Source organism: Cervus elaphus, chromosome 21 (genome assembly GCF_910594005.1).
Source record: "Cervus elaphus chromosome 21, mCerEla1.1, whole genome shotgun sequence".
NCBI lineage: Eukaryota > Metazoa > Chordata > Mammalia > Artiodactyla > Cervidae > Cervus > Cervus elaphus.
Window position 1 is genome coordinate 66,995,442 of NC_057835.1, and position 20,402 is coordinate 67,015,843.

Below are 20,402 nucleotides of genomic sequence, written 5' to 3' on the forward strand. Positions count from 1 at the left end.
ACAGAAGTTTTATTGAAAGCTTATTTTTAAATGGAGCAGATAGTGGTTTATGTAGTTGCTTTATATGCTTGAGCAAGTTTTAAATCTCATGAGCCAACTTTCCTTGTATTTTAAGTTTCCACAATTTAGACATCATTCTATAATACGGGATTTCCATGTACCCAAAAGTTGAACCAAATGATGTTAGTGTAACCCCTGGTTTTGTCATACTGTAATACAGCAATAGTATAGAATGTAAAGAAGCTACTGAGGCAGAACTTACTTTCCGTGAAACTACATAATTAGTTTTAGTTTTGTCTTTCCTCATGATGTTAATCTTTTAAAAAATAGATTAGTTGGTATGAGCTCTTAGGTTATGTTAAAAGTTAATGAAAGCCCCACTTGGTAATGTGTCTTTAGCATTTTTGTTCCCTAAAAAGATTATATATTCCCTAAAAGATGAAAGCATTATACAGTTTTCAGTTTTCTTTTTTTTTTAATTAAAAAAAAAATTTTTTTTTTATTAGTTGGAGGCTAATTACTTCACAACATTTCAGTGGGTTTTGTCATACATTGATATGAATCAGCCATAGAGTTACACGTATTCCCCATCCCAATCCCCCCTCCCACCTCCCTCTCCACCCGATTCCTCTGGGTCTTCCCAGTGCACCAGGCCCGAGCACTTGTCTCATGCATCCCACCTGGGCTGGTGATCTGTTTCACCATAGATAGTATACATGCTGTTCTTTCGAAACATCCCACCCTCACCTTCTCCCACAGAGTTCAAAAGTCTGTTCTGTACTTCTGTGTCTCTTTTTCTGTTTTGCATATAGGGTTATCGTTACCATCTTTCTAAATTCCATATATATGTGTTAGTATGCTGTAATGTTCTTTATCTTTCTGGCTTACTTCACTCTGTATAATGGGCTCCAGTTTAATCCATCTCATTAGAACTGATTCAAATGAATTCTTTTTAACGGCTGAGTAATATTCCATGGTGTATATGTACCACAGCTTCCTTATCCACTCATCTGCTGATGGGCATCTAGGTTACTTCCATGTCCTGGCTATTATAAAACAGTGCTGCGATGAACATTGGGGCGCACGTGTCTCTTTCAGATCTGGTTTCCTCAGTGTGTACGCCCAGAAGTGGGATTGCTGGGTCATATGGCAGTTCTATTTCCAGTTTTTTAAGAAATCTCCACACTGTTTTCCATAGTGGCTGTACTAGTTTGCATTCCCACCAACAGTGTAAGAGGGTTCCCTTTTCTCCACACCCTCTCCAGCATTTATTGCTTGTAGACTTTTGGATAGCAGCCATCCTGACTGGCGTGTAATGGTACCTCATTGTGGTTTTGATTTGCATTTCTCTAATAATGAGTGATGTTGAGCATCTTTTCATGTGTTTGTTAGCCATCTGTATGTCTTCTACCATGTTATATGCTGAAAATTCTGGTTTCCATCACCTTTACCACTGGAGCTTCAAAAGAATTGCCCAATTTAATATTCTTGACAGTTTAGATTATGTCTGCATACTTTTTTATACCTTTATCCATGAAGCTAGAAATTATAGTCCTGTTTTCCTTACTTCTTAAAAGTGTGATGACTTAACTCTAGGAAGCAAAGTTGTTAAAAGATCTTTTGAGGGAAATGGAGAAAATGACAGAAAATATTTAAAATTTAATTTTTTTTAAACGGGCATAGACCTGGAGAGCACGTCCGGAGGTCTCTGTGCTTGCTTCCAGCAGTGCCGGCGTTGCTCTCACCGCCCCTCCCCTGCTCTGCCTCCTCCCGTTCCCACTTCCCTGGGCTCTCATTGCTCCGGGATGTCGAGGCTTCAGCTCGGTAACCCAGGTCTTTCAGAATCTGGCATCAGCCAATATTTGCATATAGATTTCTACTGCCTTACATATTATCTTTTATTCAGACTAGTCTATGCCAGTTGGAATTAGGAGGTTGACAGTAAGTGTAAGCAGGTTGGTTGTCATTAATGAAATCAACATTTAGGATTTTTTTTTGATCTGGAGGAAATCGATTAGGATCAGGTCAGGAGTCCGTTGTCATTAAATTGATAAACTAGTAGAGGTTATTTCTTTGTGGGTAACTCTAGAAGCGCAAAACTGTTGTAGGAAAGAAAGAGTGGGGGCCTTTTCCCTTGTTCAGATCTGCTGTGTTCCTACAGTGGGACTTCCTGGCCTCCCAGAGCTGGGGCTGGATTTATAAGAAATCGAATGGCAAGGTGAGGTAATGATCAGGGAACACTCAGCTGAGTCAGTACCTCCCGACTGGGAGTATGATCAGTAATGTGTTGAGATAACTTGCAGGTGAGAGGATTGTATTCCACTGTTTGTGAAGTTTGATGTCTTTTTTTGAGAAAATGAGAGAAGTGCCATCCATGTAAGCAAGATGAAGTTAATTGTTATTTTATTTTATTCATTGTTTATTTTCAGAAAAGAGAATAGAAGGTAAATTTCTCAGGCTATAGCTGGCAACCCACTCCAGTATTCTTGCCTGGAAAATTCCATAGACGGAGGAGCCTGGCGGGCTACACACAGTCCGTGACGTCGCAGAGAGTCGCACACGAATGAGGGACTTCACTTTCACTTTCACAGCCATCATTAATTGCGGTCTAGTATGGGCTGAACATTGTGCTTGGAACTTTACATACATCAGCTCATTAAGTTCTCACGAGGACTTTGTAAATGATGTTGTCACTATCGTTTGCCGCTAAGGAAACTGAGACTTGGGAACATGAAGTGACTTGTCCAGGATTTCATAGCAGATGAGTGGTAGACCCGATATACAGACCCAGGTTCCACCCCCCAAATCAAGTTACTGTGGGCCAGTGAACCTGACGTCCCCTTGGGCAGGCTGTCTAGCATATTTTTGAGTCCTTTAGGAAAGGAGACCTGAATTGTTATAAGTCAGCATAGGTTAGTGGGAACAAATCATATCAGAACAATTTGATTTCCTTTTTTGACAACATTGCTAAACCTCTAGATCAGAGAAACTGCTAGATTTGGATACTGTGTTTTATCATTTGAGGAAAGTATTTTACAGTGGTTTTGAGGATACCCTTGTAGACTCTATGTAGTATGACCAAGCTGATGGTTTTATTATGAGGGTTGAGCAGTTATACACATATAGGCTTGTGTCAGTGTTTTTTGGAGGACAGAAACTATGCATTTTAAACACAAAAGGATTTAACTCAGAGTTTTGGATATTAACAAAATCAGCGGAGAGGTTGGAAGAGAGGGCTGTGTAGGCTGGGCCTTCAAGAATGACTCCCACACCCCCACAAAAGTGACCGTTATGGAATTACTACTATTATTACAGTCAGGAAGCTAGTGAATTCAGAGGCTGCCATTGGCACTGCTGAATTCAAAATACAGATTGAGATCAAATACGTGTTGCTATTCAGGGATTAGAAAGCCACCACTGAGACTGCAACCACATTTTTAGCACCTGTGAGGCTGACGACTGGAGCTGGAATGCTGTAGTAAAAAAATCCCATGTCTGCGTAGCTGTGCTGCTGGAAGGAAATGGCTGAGATAGCAGGCCCCTGTTCTCTGCCTCATCTCTTGCTTTCCCAGTCATGAGAGAGTACACTTACCCAGGACCCTGGGTGCAGGGTATTACAGGAAATGTAGTGTTTAGCTTTCCAGACTGTACAATAAGAAGGCTCACCAGAGGCAGTGGCAGTGGTTGCTGAGTTTCAGCCACTGTTGGGTTTCCCTGGTAGCTTAGACAGTGAAGAATTTGCCTGCAGTGCTGGAGACCTGAGTTCGATTCCTCAGTCAGGAAGATCCCCTGGAGGAGGGAGTGGCAACCCAATCCAGTATTCTTGTCTGGAGAATCCCCATGGACAGAGGAGCCTGGTGGGCTACAGCCCATGGGGTTGCAGAGAGTTGGACATGACTGAGCAAGCTAAGAATTTTTCTCTCACTGTGTTTAATAATGCTGTCAAGGAGAAGATTTCCCATTGTGTGGTCTAGGGTCTACGCCTGAGCCCTCAGCTCAATTTTTTTCTTTTTTTACAGAAATTGGGGTGAAGCTATGGAATGAAAGCCCATTAGAACTGCAACTGACATGAAGTGGAAGAAAAGAAAAATATATTCTAAGGCAGAAACAGGAGCTCAAGAGATCTCCTCAGGCTGGAGCAGAGGCTTGATTTACAAGATAAACCCTGCTCCTGGGTCTACATGACTCACCTCACAAGTGTGCATCTTAGCAGTAGCCCCTTGGAGATGCTGGTTCTGCAGACCAGAGGAGGACCCACACATCTCTAACAAAACTTAACATCCCAAAGTAGTAAACTTTCCAAGTACTTCTGAGGTGCAGCTAGGACTGACAGCTTACTGTTTCAGACAGAAGTAAGCAGGCTCACTGTACCCTCAGTGCCCAGAACTCACCTGTTTTATCTAGGAAAGATGGAGATGCAGTCGCGCATGTTCACCAAGCAGTGAGCTGAATGGTGAAGTACATGGAGACCATATTGTAACAAGAATGGGTAGAGGAATAACCTCTGTCTGAATCCTTTGATTTTATTTATATTAAGTTATCATAGCTATTCATCAGTTATTAAATATTGATTTAAGTGATTTTAATTGAATATGTATTTTTTAGATTTCTTCTTTGTATATACCTATAATACATGGTGATTTTTAAAATAGATCACAGTTTATTGTTTCATTTTAGAAAACACATGTATGTAGTTTCACTTAAATAGTAAGAGAAGGCAAATTAGGTTCTGCTTTAGGTTTTTAGGATTTATCCTAGAAATAGATATTACGTAGATTTAGAAGGCATTTAGGAGAGATATCAAGAAAAGAAGCACCATTAGGTGTTCCTACTCTCTAGTTCATTGGACGCCTCTGGACACAATTGTAAGCATGAGACCATTTGCTCTGAACGAGAACTTCCATGTCCTATACTGTGCTTAGTAATAATATTCTCTTTCAGCTCTGATTCAGATCCCTTTCCTTCCTTCTTCCTCCCGAAACCTATTTCAGCAAAGTATCAGATATGCAGGTGTAAAAAATCCTTAATGATGTTTTATGTTCTTGAAATATTTACATCCCCCAACAAATTTACAGTTTTTCCCGAAAACATTTTTGAGCCAAAGGAGTAAATAACTAAGGATGGAAATTCAGGTGCCAAAAAACAGTCAGTCAGTATAGGGAAGTATGTCGGAGGATCACTTTCCCACCTCTCCAGAGATCTTACCATTCTTCCATGAGAAATCTTTATATGCGTCTCTAAGATGACTTTCGCCAATGACGGCAGTAAAGGTGACAGCAGTAGACGACAGGTCCCACCTCCAGCTGGGTGCAGATGCCCTGCATATCGCGGGGCGGTTAGAAACCCTTCATTTTCCTCTGCAGAGGGACTGGGTGTTCAGCTAAGGTGTGGCCACAGTGCTTCGGAGTTACCTGTGGTACTGCATATGGTCTGTTCTGTGTGCTTTTGCTCTGTGGAATGTTTAATGATATGTGATTAGTGTAGGTATTTTGACCATAGGATGCCTCTTGTATCAGCGCAGAGCACAAACACATAAATATTAGTCTTTTGCAAATGACAACCAGTCATTCTTATCAAGGCCTCTGAAGAAAGGGCTTCCATAGACAGACAGTGGTTGTTGCAGTGCTCACTGCTCACACAGGAAATCATCCCTTCCACTTAACTAAAATCCTGGGCTTCGATTTGTCTATTTCCTTTTATTATGCCCTCATCGGAGATGGAAGACAGCTGGTCACCATTTTCTGTGCAAGACCCCTTCATGTATACTTGGATACTTATTAAATTGTATCCTCAGACTTTTTCTGGCTGTACAATTTCATTCCCTTTAACCTTTGTGCAGGTATTATTTACTAAGCTTTTAATCTTTTTCTGAATAGCCTCTAGATCCTCTCCATGTTGACTGTATCCTCCTTTGTTTCATAGTAGAGTCTGATGTTATGAAAAAGCTGATGTTAGTAGCTTCTGGACTAACATCCTGGTTCACTCACACACACACACATACACTCTGACTCGCCTCAGTCATGTCCCACTCTCTTTGTGACGGACTAACATCCTGGCGCACACACACACACACACACACACACACACACACACACACACACACACACACACACACACACACACACACACACACACACACACACACACACACACACACACACACACACACACACACACACACACACACACACACTCTGACTCGCCTCAGTCATGTCCCACTCTCTTTGTGACGGACTAACATCCTGGTACACACACACACACACAGAGACTCGCCTCAGTCATGTCCCACTCTTTGTGACCTCATGGACTATAGTCCACCAGGCTCCCCTGTCCATGGGGAGATTCTCCAGTCAAAACTACTGGAATGGGTTGCCATGCCCCACTCCAGGAGATCTTCCCAACCCAGGGATCAAACCCAGGTCTCTTAACATCTCCTGCACTGCTAAGTGGGTGCTTTTCTATTAGTGCCACCTGGGAAACCCCTTCTATATATACCCTATTCACTGTGCTCTTGGCAACAAATTAAAGGACAGATTTTCTGGATCATTAATCAGGTGGAACACCCACATCTTAAAATATTTTTAGAACAAATTAGGTAATATTCAAAAACCATTTGATAGTGAAATATATTATGCTAACTGAAGTGAAGTGTTAGTCACTCAGTCATGTCCAACTCTTTGCAACTCCGTGGACTGTAGCCTGCCAGGCTTCTCTATCCATGGGATTTCCCAGGCAATAATACTGGAGTGGGTTACCATTTCCTACTCCAGATATTATGCTAAAGTGATGATTATTTCATTTCTACATTTGACTGTCTTTGTTATACTCATGTTAAGAAATTAAAAATTAAACATTATATTTGTTAGATTATTCTAAAAATTCTGTTGTATATTTAAATTTTCATGATAATTTTTCACCTCTTTAGAAGTCATGTGTAAATTAGAATAGTTAGTGAATAATTGTGAGTAGACTGGCATATTTTGTAAAAGGTATGATATACCATACAATTTACTTTCCTTGTGTGTGTTTTAGGGAATGTTTGAAGGAGAGGAAATAATTTTTTTCTTTAAAATTTCACATACACAAAAGAATTGAGTGGTGATTATTTTATTCCTTATTGCTAATGGGATTTTAGTTCCATAGCAACTAGTTGAAGGGATTGGGACCAAAATTGAAGGATGAAGTAATTTTGACCATTAAATTTATTATTAAAATAAAAAATATATTTTTATAAGATAGGGTCAGAATTCAACTATAACTGGAGAAACTGATGTCAATTTTATGTGATTATTTTCTGTGTATATAAAAAGTATTCACCATAGCAACCACAATCACATATGACAGTGGTTACTGTCTTGAGATTTCCTGCTTCACTCTTCTGTTGGAGGGCCTACTATTTCTTTTTTAAAAAACAAATTGTAAGTCAGAAGCATCATCCTCTTTGTCTGTCTGTGAACACGAGCCTCCTTGGAGACTCAACTGCACTCTGTGGACATGTGTTTCATATCGTGTAGTTAAATATGACTGGCCAATTACAGCTGCTCCATCCCATTAACTTTTAAAACATGTGTGGGTGTGCTCAGTCGTTGAAACTCCATCGGTGGTAGCTCGCCAAGCTCCTCTGTCCATGGGATTCTCCAGGCAAGAAGCCTGGAGCGGGTTGCCATTCCCTTCTCCAGGCGATCTTTCCAGACCCAGGAACCTGGCTCTCCTGCATTGGCAGGCAGATTCTTTACCACTGTGCCACCTAGGAAGCCCAACTTTTAAAATATACCTAACCTATTTTCCTCCTTATAAATTAAAAATTGTTTTTAAACTTTTCTTTGTATGTAAAAAGTATATACTCTAAATGTTGATAGTAGGTTTTAAACTAAATGATGGAAAATAGTTAAAAGTATAAGCACATACATTTGAAAAAATTGTGTAGAGGGATGTCTTGGTTAATGATACCTTGTTTCGACATCATCCAAACAGAAAAATCTAATGGAACAGACTACCTTCTTTTATTTCAGTTGATTTTTGGACTTCTGTTAACTTTCTGTGACAATGTTTATTTCTAATGTAGAAATGGGTCATTTTTGAAAATTTTGAGTGTGGACTCTGACAGACATTTTATCATAGATTTTGAGATCGGCCTGAAATGTAGTGATAATCGAACCCCTATGTAGTAGTGAATTCCAAGTTTCAAATTGGGGTGTTACGTAGTTGCAGTTAAAATTGAAGGTTGCTGCTCCTATATCTTACTATATCCTCTCCTTGGGAACAGAAATGTAGTAGTTAGGGACTGAATTTGGTAATAGGTACCAGAAGAACCAAATAACAGTGGTTTAAATAGAGTGGAATTAATTTCTTTTCTCATTTAACAAAAAATCCAGAAGCAGAGTGTCCTACATCGGTAGCGTGATTTCAAACATCATTAGCGATTCTTTCTCTGGGGTAGATTCTTTCATTTTTAGGGTAGTACTCTCACCTTCCTGCTTGCAGAATAACTGTCGGATCTTCAGCTGCTAAGTCTGCATTCCAGGCAGAGAAGTGCAAGAAGAAGCAGAGGAATGATGCGGGCATCAAGAAAACAGAGCTTTCCTAGGATCCTTCTTCGTGCGTGTCACTGGTCAAAACTGAGTTACACGGCCACTCCTCCCCACAGGAGAGACCCCTGTCACCTTCAGAAAGGGAGAGCCTCTAGATGCTAGGTTACGATCTATTCACCTTGAGACCCTAGGGTGTTTGTGGTGGCTCCTATAACTGGGAAAGGAGCTTCTGATTAGAAGGAGGCACAGGACTGTTGTGAATGCAAAAGGAGATTCCTGGAATAAAATGTCTCAGCCATGTCCTTGTTTTCTTCTGTCAGCCCGAAGTATTGTTCTGCCTCTTTCCTTCCTGTTGCCACTGCTCATTTCTTATGGGACTTTTACTTTGACTGATTGCAGAAGTGTTTACAAAATTGCCTTATAACTCACCCTGAGCCAGTAGTGTTACCTAGTTTTCAAACTATAGTTTTAAGCTCTGTTAGTGCTATTACAAATACATTCTGAATTGGCCATGTTACTGTTAGCAGTGTTATGTCCGATTTTAGAGGATCATTTAGAGACTGGAATGTCTCCATAGGCCAGTAAACTAGATGATGATGTGTCTCAAAAACATGTCATATGAAAGGAACTGGCGATGTTTCACCTGAAAAAGATAGCCAAAATGGAGCCATTCTCTGTCTTCAGATATCTGAAGGACTGGTGTATGAAAGAGAAATTTACTTGGAACATGAGTATAAGTTGCAAAAAGACATACTTCAAGTTCACATTTTTAAAAAGACTTTCTGCAACTTAGAATAGCCCAACAGGCTTCCTTGTGGAGAAGTGTACATCCTGTCACAAGAAATTTTTTAGATAATAGGTAATTTACTATGTGGAGGACTGCATAGGCAAGTATCTTTGTGGCAATCACTTAGGTTTTTTTTTAACTTTTTAATTTTTGTATTGAGGTATATAGCGGATTAACAATGTTGTGATAGTTTCAGGTGAGCAGCTAAGGGAAGTCAGCCAAACAGATACATGGATACTTAAGATCTTTTTTGGGGACACTGGGGCTTTAGGGAATCAAGTTTGAAAATCACTGGGAAAGTCTAGTTACTCTATGTTTATTTTCTACTTTAATCATTCAGTATAGGAAATGAGGAGTCACTGAAAGATCCTAAACAGAAGAAAGACATGATTTGATTTGTGTTTAGAAAGGTCACTATGTCGTTCGTGTGACTAAAATCAAAACCGAGGTAAGGCACGGACACCAGTTTGGAGGATGCCACAGTGGCCTCAGCAAGAAAAGATTAGAAGCTAAACTAAGACAGTAGCAGTGGTGGATAGAGCAGTAGCATTAAACAACCTGATGAGCAGTTTGGTTTGATGGGAAAAGAGAGTCTGGGTTCACTCTCAACTTGATCACTTTGGGGATTAAGTAAAGAATGTTAACTTTGGCAGACAAAGAGCATCTGGAAAAGCAGCAGGCTTGAAGGAAAAGATCTTGGATCTAGCTTTAGAACTGGTAAATTCAAGGTAACTAATTCACTGCAGGTCCAGGAATTGAGCTGTTGGAAAGTCAGAGAACCTAGGAGCAAGGTCTGGGCTGGAGAAATAGCTTTAGGGGTCACAGGTAAAAATATGACAGGTGAAACAAGGGGCATTCCAGGAGGAGGTAGAATCAGCTAGAAAGACTGTGAGGAAGTAGTCAAAGAGACACAGGAGGAAGCTGGGCAAGTCTTATCAGCTGTAACTTCTTACAGCTGATGCTAGTACTCAGGAACAATGACAATGTAGGCTTGAATGTTTTATGAACAAAGATTGAGGTTTAAAATGTTTACTTACTTTGACAAATTTCAAATGTATTTGAAATCATTTTTAATAAAATTATGATAAAGATTCTGCCGAAATTCTGAGATCTTTCTACAATCTAAGAATATCACAGATCTCTGTCTTATCATTAGGTGAAGGCCATCTATTTGCCTTAGATATTTTTGTTTCTTCATTCTTATTTTACTTACTGTATTTTCTTCATTAACTATGCCGTTCTTAAATCTGACTAGTGAAAATTTATTATAGTACTAAAAATCATATTTTAATGAAACTTACAGTTCTCTTAGTAAATGTGAGAACTTATCCCTCCTTGTGTTCTTTGTTTACCTAAGGAAATGCAACTTCGCCACAAGTACAAAGGCCGTCTTTCATGGATTACTTTGATAAACAGGACTTCAAGAATAAGAGTCATGAAAACTGTCATCAGAATATGCATGACCCCTTCCCTATGTCCAAAAATGTTTTTCCTGATAACTGGAAAGTTCCTCAGGATGGAGACTTTGACTTCGTGAGTACATTTTACTTCTTCCATATTTCGTTTCTCTTTCTTTGTTTTGTCATCCTGGCAAGAAATAGGTTGTGTGTGTGTGTATGCACTTGTGTATGATTAAAATTATGGACTATATTTTAATATTCAGTGTGTTGTCATATATGGGTAGAGGAGTGGTGAAATTGTAGTTTGTTTGTTGAAATGTAGTTTCAGAGAAGTGTAAGTAATTGCTCGTGGTTAAATAAATTATAGCCCAAATTTAAAGTAATATTTAGGACTCTAAAACAAAAATGGTAACTATTTCAAAAGATGTTTTTAATGATGCAAATATGAGATATTTCTGACAGTAAATTCAATTTCCTAAACAAATGTTGGAAATGTATTTATGACATAGACATTGAGGAATTTGCCTCAGCTTTGAAAGTTTAACTCAAATAGTTTCTACTTAAGTGTTAATTCCTCTTGATTTGTCAGAAAACATAGTCCCATTCTATGTCTAGTTAGAAATATAAGCAAGTAGTGAAAGTCACTCGGTCGTGTCCGTCTCTTTTCTACCCCGTGGACTGTAGCCTGCCCGGCTTCTCTGTCCATGAAATTTTCCAGGCCAGGATACTGGAATGGGTAGCCATTCCCTTCTCCAGGGGATCTTCCCAGCTCAGGGATCAAACCCAGGTCTCCTTCACTGCAGGCAAATTCTTTTACCATCTGAGCCACATAAAAAGCTTGTCTATTGCCTCCTGTTACATTTTCTCCTTAGTTTTTCTTTCTCCTTATTAATTATTTCTTTTAAAGAACACATATAATACTAGATAAATAATTCTAAAACAACTCTTTCTACAATGTGAGAGAGTAAATTTTTAAAGTGAGTTCTTTAATGGGGTAGAAATTTTTATTAAGTAAATTTTTGTTTTAGTGTGTATTACAAATAGCATTTTGGAGAAGGAAATGGCAGACCACTCCAGTATTCTTGCCTGGAGAATCCCATGAACAGAGGAGCCTGGTGGGCTACAGTCCATGGGGTTACAAAGAGTCAGACACAACTGAGCACACACACACATAAAATAGCATTTATTTTTGCCTATTGCTCTGTAAGATTTTCACTTAAAATAACTATAGCTATGTTTGTTAATAAATACATGTTTGTTATAAAACATAAAATTTTAGATATATGTATATCTTCAAAAATTTTAAGTAATATCAAGCCATTTTGCTTAGACACCAAGTCTCTAAATGCTTTGGGATTATAAATATTTTTAATGTTAAATACCTTTCTCCTAAATATTGTGATTATTTCAGTTTTTTAATAATCAGATAATAAAGTTTCAAAATCTCTCCTCAGTAAATTTAGCACTAATTGCTAGCAACTATTAGCAATAGCACAGGTTAGTCTGAAATACACTCATTATAGTATCTCCTTACTGTTTTTTCAATTTTGAGGTTGTAAATTAGAAATCTGTATTTCTATACTTCTAATACAATTTAATTTTATGCTATCTCCTTTTAAAATATATATAAATTATTTAGAATTCTGCCCCTCAAGCTTTAAATCATTCATGAACACAATGAATAATGTAGAGTACTTAGCATCAAAGAACTCTGTCTTAACTCAGTTGGAATAAATCTTGACAGCCTCTGGAAAACAGTTTGAAATGAGTACAAAGTAGTAAATAAATTATCATAGTTAAGAAATAGCAAATAAAATGATTTAGTTCTGTTCAGTTAGACTTTACTGCCATCCCTAAAATTTAGTAGCTTAAAATAACTATTTTATTTGCTTTTAATTTTGTGGGTAAGCAGTTTGCCTAGGTTCAGCTGAGTGGTTCTTCTGCTAGTCTCCCCTGGAGTCTCTCACGTGACTGTAATCATCTAGCAGCTTGACTGGAGCTAAATGATCTCTAAAATCACTCATGTCTGGCAGTTGCTAAGAGTTGTCTAGGCCCTATCACCCTATCATGCAAGCCTGGAAGTTTTATGTTGTGGTGGCAGTGTTCCAAGAAGGTGATAGAAGAAGTTGCAAGGTCTTTTGAGTCCTAAGTTTAGAGTTCAATATCATCTAAAAAAATGAGTACTTAAAAATAATCTTAACCAAGGAAATGAAAGACCTGTACACTGAAAACTACAGTGTATTGCTGAAAGAAATTAAAGAAGCCACCAATACATGGAATGACATATCATATTCATGGATTGGAAGACTTAATTTGCTCAAGATGTCAGCATTGTCCAAAACAACCTATAGATTCAATATAATCTCTATTAAAATCCCAATGTCGTTTTTTACAGCAGTAGAAAAATCCATGTAAAATTCATGTGGAATTTCAAGGGACTCGAATAGTCTAAACAACCTTGAAAAAGAGAAACAAAGTTGGAGTTCTCATCCTCGTTTCAAAACTGCTACAAAGCTACAGTAATCAAAACAGACAGACATATAGACTGATGGAATGAATAGAAAGCCCAGAAATAAACCATCATATATACAGTCAAATGATTTTTCAACAAGGGTACTAAGACCATTCAATGAGGAAAGGATAGCTTTGTCAGGAAATAATGCTGGAAAAACTGAGTAGCCACAGCAAAAGAATGAATTTTGGCCTTTACCTTATACAATATACAATAATTAACTTGAAATGAATCAAGGATCTAAATAAGTATAAGATCTGTATCTGAAAACCTCGTAGGAAAAGCAGGGGGAAAGCTGTATGACTTTGGATTTGGCAGTGGTTTCTTAGATATGACACCAAAAGCAGAGGCAACAACAACAAAAAAATAGATAAACTGAACTAAAACTTCTGTGCATCAAAGTACACTATCAGCAGACAAACATCAGCCCACAGAATGGGAGAAAGCATGTAAGTCATATCTGATAAGGGGTTAGCACCCAGGATACAGCTAAATGACTATAACTCAACAACGAAAAACTAAGCAACCGAATTTACAAATAGTCAAAGTGCTCCAATAAATATTTCTCCAAAGAAGATATACAAATGGCCAGTAAACAAATGAAAAGATTTGTTTGTTATCATCAGATAATGATTTCCTTAATCATTAAGGAAATAAAGGTCCAAACCATGAGATACTATTTCACACCCATTATATAAACACACACACAGAAAATAAGTGTTGGTGAGGATGAGGAGAATTTGGAAGGAACCCTTCCTTGTACACTACACGTGGGAATGTAGATTGGTACAGCTGTCGATAACAGTCTGGCATTCCTCAAAAAAATTGAACATAAATTACCATGTGATCCAGCAATTCCATATCAGGGTATATACCCAAAAGAAATGAATAAAAGCAAAGACCTGAATAGATATTTGTATATCCACGTTAATAGCAGTGTTATTCACAATTGCCAAAAGATGGAAGCAACCCAAGTGTCAATTGATAGATGAACAGATAGACAAAATGTGATATATGCATACAATGAAATATAATTCAGCCTGAAAAGGAAGGAAATTTTGACACAAACCATAACATGGATCTATGAACTGTGAAGGTAATAAGCTAAGTGAGATAGCCAGTCACACAAAAGGATTCTGTGTGATTCCACTTATATGCAGTATCTAGAGTAGTCTTATCTAATTCATAGAAATAAAATGGTGGTTGCCAGGTACAGAGGAAAGGGGAAGTAGGGAGTTATTGTTTTTTGAGTGCAGAACTTCAGTTTTGGAAGATGAGAAAAGTCCTAGGGATGGAGTGTCATGCTGATAGCGCAATAGTGTGAATGTACTTAATGCCACTGAACTTAAAAGTGGTTATTCTTAGTCACTGTATGTCACAAGGCCAGTCCAGAATCAAAGGATGTGGAAATTGATTTCACCTTGTGATGAGGAGAATAGCAAAGTTGCATTGCAGAGGGTCCTGTGGAATGAATGAGAATTATTGCAGTCATCTTTGTGAATAGTCTACTGGAAGTTGTCATAATGAAAAACTCAGCAGAGTTTAGAATGACGGATTTAGGAAACCGGAGGTCATTAGTGGTTTTGGCAAGGGCCATCTCATACCCTACTTTTAGAATATTCATATACAACTTTTGACATGTAGTCTTCTACTGTCCTTTTAAAGCTCATTCTAGTTTTGAGTCAGCATCAGTTTTTCCAGTGGCCAACTTCTGATAACATTTTCCGCCCATCATAGATTCTGGAGTCCTTCTATCTGGAAATTCCAAAATTTTTAAGAAAACTTTAGCTTAATGAATGTCCTGTTTTATGGTTGGATTGTGCCAGGCACTGTGGGTTTAAATGTGTGTGTGTGTGTGTACATTTGTTAAGACAAAATATAAGTTAGTAAAGTGTTAAATTGTAATCCAGAGCAATAATTCAGATATTATGTGGTTTTATTAAGAGGAGGACTCAGTAAAGGTTGGAGAAGGGAAGGCAGGTAGTACAAAGGATGATGTGTGTAATAAAAAGCTTAGAGGTAGGAAATGACAAGATATATTAGGTGACAATGAAGTGGAGACCTTCAAGCGCATTTGGAATAATACGGGAGATAAAATGGAAAGCTAGGTTCGGGTCAGATGGTGGAAGCCTTAAATGTAAGATTGCAAAGTCTGAAATTTTATTTCCTAGACAGTGGAAAACCAACTGAAGGTTTTTAGGTTGGAGAATGACATGATGAAAAGTGTTTTAAGAATATTAATCTTGATGTTAGCATGCAGAATTGATTGATAGAAAAAGACTAGAGGTAGGGGAAAATCAAGTATGTGAAGTAGACTTTAAATAATATAGTAATAAAGTGGAAAAGAAGCAGCAAAAACAGGGAGGGATGTAGGAGACACTAGAAAGGTTAATCAGCAGAAATAGCTGATTTACTAAAGAGACGATATTGGTTAAGAGGAGGAGCTAAATAATAGAAGGTGAAACTTAAAAAAAAAAAACAGAGAGAAGGAAAATAAATTCACAGCTGGGAAGAGTCTCCACAAGATCATATGACTGGATTTAATTTTTGCAGGATTATTTCTTTTCTGACTTACACAGGGCATGTAGCCATAAAAGGGGAGAAGGGAAGGGGACGGAATGACTAGAGCAGTTCTTCCTTCTCCAGCGTTTACTACACCTGTGAACTGCTCAACCCTCTCATCACTTGGAGGAAAGTGAAAAATGTTTGCAGTTGGTATGGAGGGAATGCAAATGGGAATAAATAAGAGATGAAGAAAGGAATCATTGCCAGAAGATAAATAAAGAATTGCTAAGAGAAGCAGTGAGTGTGTTGAAAAAAAGGAAGAGTGTGTAAGAGGTTCAAAGAGAGTAGGACAAGAGGAAGCAAAGGTGGGACAAAGTATAAAGAATGTGATAAAATTCTTTGCTTACAAAACAAGAAAATGGACTAAGAGCAAAGACCAATTTCCATTTAAGACCCCAGCTGGTGTTGATAAGGGAAATCTGGTCTTATTTATTCCATCATATATTAGATATAGAATGTTAAAAATGTGACTCATCAAAGTCTAAAGTGTGCGCAGGTTTCTGTGCTTATCTTCTGTCTTTATGATGTATCTCAAGGACACCTTCCAGAAGAACTAGACTTTATATGATTCCCATGTCTATGAAATACAAGTTGCTTGAAACTATCCGAAGTCATTTTGACTGTGTTTACAGGACATGGAGGGCTTTTCCTTGTGCCTTAAGAAAAAGAGTTTTCAAAAAAGAAAAACGAAAGCGAATACTTCTCTGTCTTTTATTGTATTCAGAGTAGATTCCAAAAGGGCAAAACTTAGGAAAGACACCTGCCAGACAGATGTGAGGAGTAGGAGGCATTCTTTATCTTAAAGTCTGCATGCAACTTAATTTGTCTATTTTCTTTAGCATTTGTCTTTTAGATTTTCTGTCAGTTGGTTGTTTCCTGTTATGTTCCTGGATGTATGGAGATGATAAGAGAAATAATTTCTGATTTCACCATCTTGAAGGTAGCATAAAGATAAGATAAAATGTATTGAGGCTAACTGAACCAATTATTTTAACTCTACTAAAAAAAGTTCTGTTTAGGGTGTGGCTATGAAAATTTCTAACACAAATGTAAAAGGCAAATCTGTTTATTAACAGCACTCGTCTAATGTTTCAGCTTTTGTTAGAATTATTTCCAAACAGATTTAGCATCCAGATTGTTTAGTGTTAATTGGAGAGCAGGTATGAAGATCATGTTTTGCAGAAATTACACTATCATTCATACTTAAATAGATATTCTTTGGATAATGTAAAGATTTTGGAATAAGAACAAAAACTTTTAAAAGCCATCTGCTAATCCACTGTATTGGTTCCAAACTTTAAAAAAGGAATTGGATTGACAGTAATTGCTAGTATAAGAGGGATTAGATAAATCAGTTATTTATTTATTTTTTGTTTCGTTTTTGACTCAAACTGAATGTAATGTTAATTGTAAGGTAACTTTTAAAATTTTTCTTAAATATTCAGTTTGTGTTGCTCTTTTGAGCTAAGGGACACAAAAATCCTCCACGGCAACACTGGAGAAACAGTCTCTGTGATGGTGGCAGAAGGCAAATAAAGTCCTCTCCTTCAAGCATAAATGTGCCCTGAACTTTGCTGAGATTTTTGCAGTTCTTCCTCTGACTCTGGATTGGCAAATCATTATGGTGATAGGAAAAAAAAACAAACAAACCCAAAACCCCCCACAAAACCCAAGAAACCTCAGTGCTGCCAACTGTAGAAAGCAGTAAAGAAAGCTGGAGGAAGTACCAGCCCTGCTTCTGGAGCCACAGGGGCACTTTAGGCATCTTCCCGTCTTAGGATCTTTTCAGCCCACCAGGGCAGCCAGCAGCAGTGGAGGGTGATGAAGTGGAGACAGTGGTGGGGTCCAGGAGCCCACGCAAACGCTTGTAGCGATGCCAGGCCTTTGGAAAGCCCTCAGCCACCCAGGCCCTATAGGGAGCCTGGAGGTAAAAACTTCAGCCAACAGCATCTGCGTTTTCAGCAGCAAAGCAGTATGCTACCATCTGCTTTCGCTACTTAAATACCCCAGAGCGCCTTTGCCCTTTAAAGAGACGCTGGCTCACAGCTTCGCTCGTGGTGCGCTCCTGAGTCAAAGAACTGCCTGTTCTCCTCAGACCCTAGTCGTGTGCACCAAGGAAAGCACTTCCGCTGAGGGAGTCTTTAAGCATGTTGTCATCGATTAGTTTTGCATTAATTAAATGATTACTGTCAAGTATTTCCAGATGTTTGCAGGAGTATTACCCCAGTATGAGAAGATAACTGTAGATCCTTCAGATTTATTTCTTCTTGGGTAAAGAAGAAATAAACACAGAATCCCAAGCTCTTGCGTGGCCAGCCCCGGAGAAGCGTTTATGATCACAGGTGTACGTGCAGCCTGAACTGGAGCGCTTGTGGCACACGGTGTGTTCGCTGCTCACTCTTTCCTTCGAGAGCCAACAGGAAATTAAAATTAATGAGAGCCCTGCGCTTTGAAACACTTGGAGAATTCTTGACTGTTGCAGTCCTTCGCCAGCTCACGAAAGCGGTGCTGGCAGTTGTATCCGACAGATGGTGTGCTGTGTGCGCAGTTGCAGCATGTGATTGTCTAGGTCCATGGAGACTTTTATAAGATTTTGGCCATCAGTCTACTGCAGCATTAAGACAGTCGTAACCTTTGTTTTGAAAGGAGAGTGGGGCCCTTCTTCAAAGATACACATTCATATACAAGTAGGGAAGAAAATATTAATAGTCACCAGGCAACTAAACTGAGTTTAATTAATTCTGTAGTAAAGACCACAAAAACTTTAGCATCTCTAAACCCTCACACTGTTTTTTCCCTCGGTATAATTTAATACATTTGGACACCTAAGGTAGAGTGAGCATTTTGCTTTCTGTTCCTAAATAGGCTGTTAAAGGCGTCCAAAATTTCAGAAGATTTTATTTGGTGCTTGTGTCTAGGCAAGATCTCCTGAAACATTAAGCTAATTCTGCTTGCTTAGGTAATTAATGCCTTAAGTTGAAACTCACTATATCATCATTTCCTTTACAAATTAAAGTGAGCAGGCCTGTACTTCTTGGATTAATTAAGATAGAAAGCACAGGTGCAGTGTGTGGGTTCTTGTCACCATGTTGGAATTTATTACGATGTTTGAAGCACGTGGCAAAAGGAAAAATGGTTTTCCAAAGAGTTCTAAAAAGCATAAACTCTCCTCATAGTAATTTATTCTTTTTAAAATGTCATTTATCTAGAAGAGTGTGTTGAAAAATTGGCTACTTTACATTTTAAAACAAAGATGTTAATACACTTAAACATATTGTGGCTAATGTTGATGTCTTAGGAAGTTATTTTGACTAAGTGCACTTTTTGTTCGTAACCTCATTTTGAATGTTTAGTCAATAAGCAGTGAAGACTCCTGGGTGATTATGTGAAAAAAACATGTTAAGAACCAATAGTGGAATTTAGGATTATAGAGTGGACAATAAAACTTACTGCCTTCTAATTTAAGACCCATGCCCCACAGTATTTACTTCTTAAATAAGCCATAAGATTTCAAACAAATTGTTAGGATTGACTGAACCTCCCTAGTTATCAGGTTGTGTTGACAATAGGAGAGTTCTTTTTTTACTTTAACCATCCTAAATGAAATTTCTTCAAGTCTGAAACTGTGTGTGTACATTCATACTTAATTCAGGTTTCGTGTCAGAGCCTTTTCCGTAACTGATTCCATCATACTTCCTGATCTGTATCTTTCAGAGTTACAAGTACATAGTTCATTTTGGGTCCATTAGATTTGTTGGCCTGCTTAAACTAATACACCTTTTTCTCTTGTCATAATTTTAGGTTGGAAACTTTTTCTATTCTACCTCTCATTTGTTAAATGTAGAAAGCTTTCATTAGGCTGGATCCTTTGGATTAGAAGACATTCCAGTAAATTACAGCTTTTCAAAAATCAAAACCTAGTTGTCTTGACTCAGAACCAAACTAGTTTTATTTTATAATTTTGTCCATCAATAATAGAAACATCTTTCTAGAAATATAGACAGATAGTACAGAGATAAGCAAAAGAGGATATCAAACTAACATACAGTAGCAGAATAATTTTGATATAGAGATACTTAATTATTTTGATTTATTTTTAAGACACATTTTCATGGCTTTTAACAAAGGAGGTTTTTTTCTCCTTCATGAATTAAGTAATGATGCATATTAAATTTGATGTGCAGTATACACATGTAATTAAAGCTGTTTCTTATTAGTGTCTTATAAAAATCTCAGTTAATCCTTCAATTTAGTTTTATTCTCTCTCTTAATATGAGAATGCAAATTAAGCTATATAATAGTCAAGGCTAAAAATAAATTGCAAAAAGTTGATAATCAGCCATACACTTTTACTAACTAGTCAAATGAAACGAGTAGTTAGTTATGGATTATTGTTGGTATGGAAGAAAGTTCTGAAACAGTCATTTTCATGATTATAATCTTTGATGAAAAGAAATTTACTGAAAAGAAAATTTCAGTGATGGTACAAATTTACCGAAAAGAACTTCAGTGATGGTACAGAACTGAAAATTGCCTGACTTTGGTTTTCAATATTCAGTTATTCTTACCCTGACTGAGTGTTGCTTGGTATATAAGGCCCAATAGAA

General features: G+C 37.8%; 1 protein-coding gene across 1 annotated transcript in view; it reads left to right on the forward strand.

The window, feature by feature from the left end:
- The window catches only part of STK3 (serine/threonine kinase 3), a 296,567-nt gene that overhangs the window by 212,868 nt on the left and 63,297 nt on the right, over positions 1 to 20,402 (forward strand). Inside the window, exon 10 of the mRNA XM_043879157.1 lies at positions 10,676 to 10,851. Coding sequence (XP_043735092.1) covers positions 10,676 to 10,851 — 176 coding nt within the window. The remainder of the gene's footprint in view (positions 1 to 10,675; positions 10,852 to 20,402) is intronic.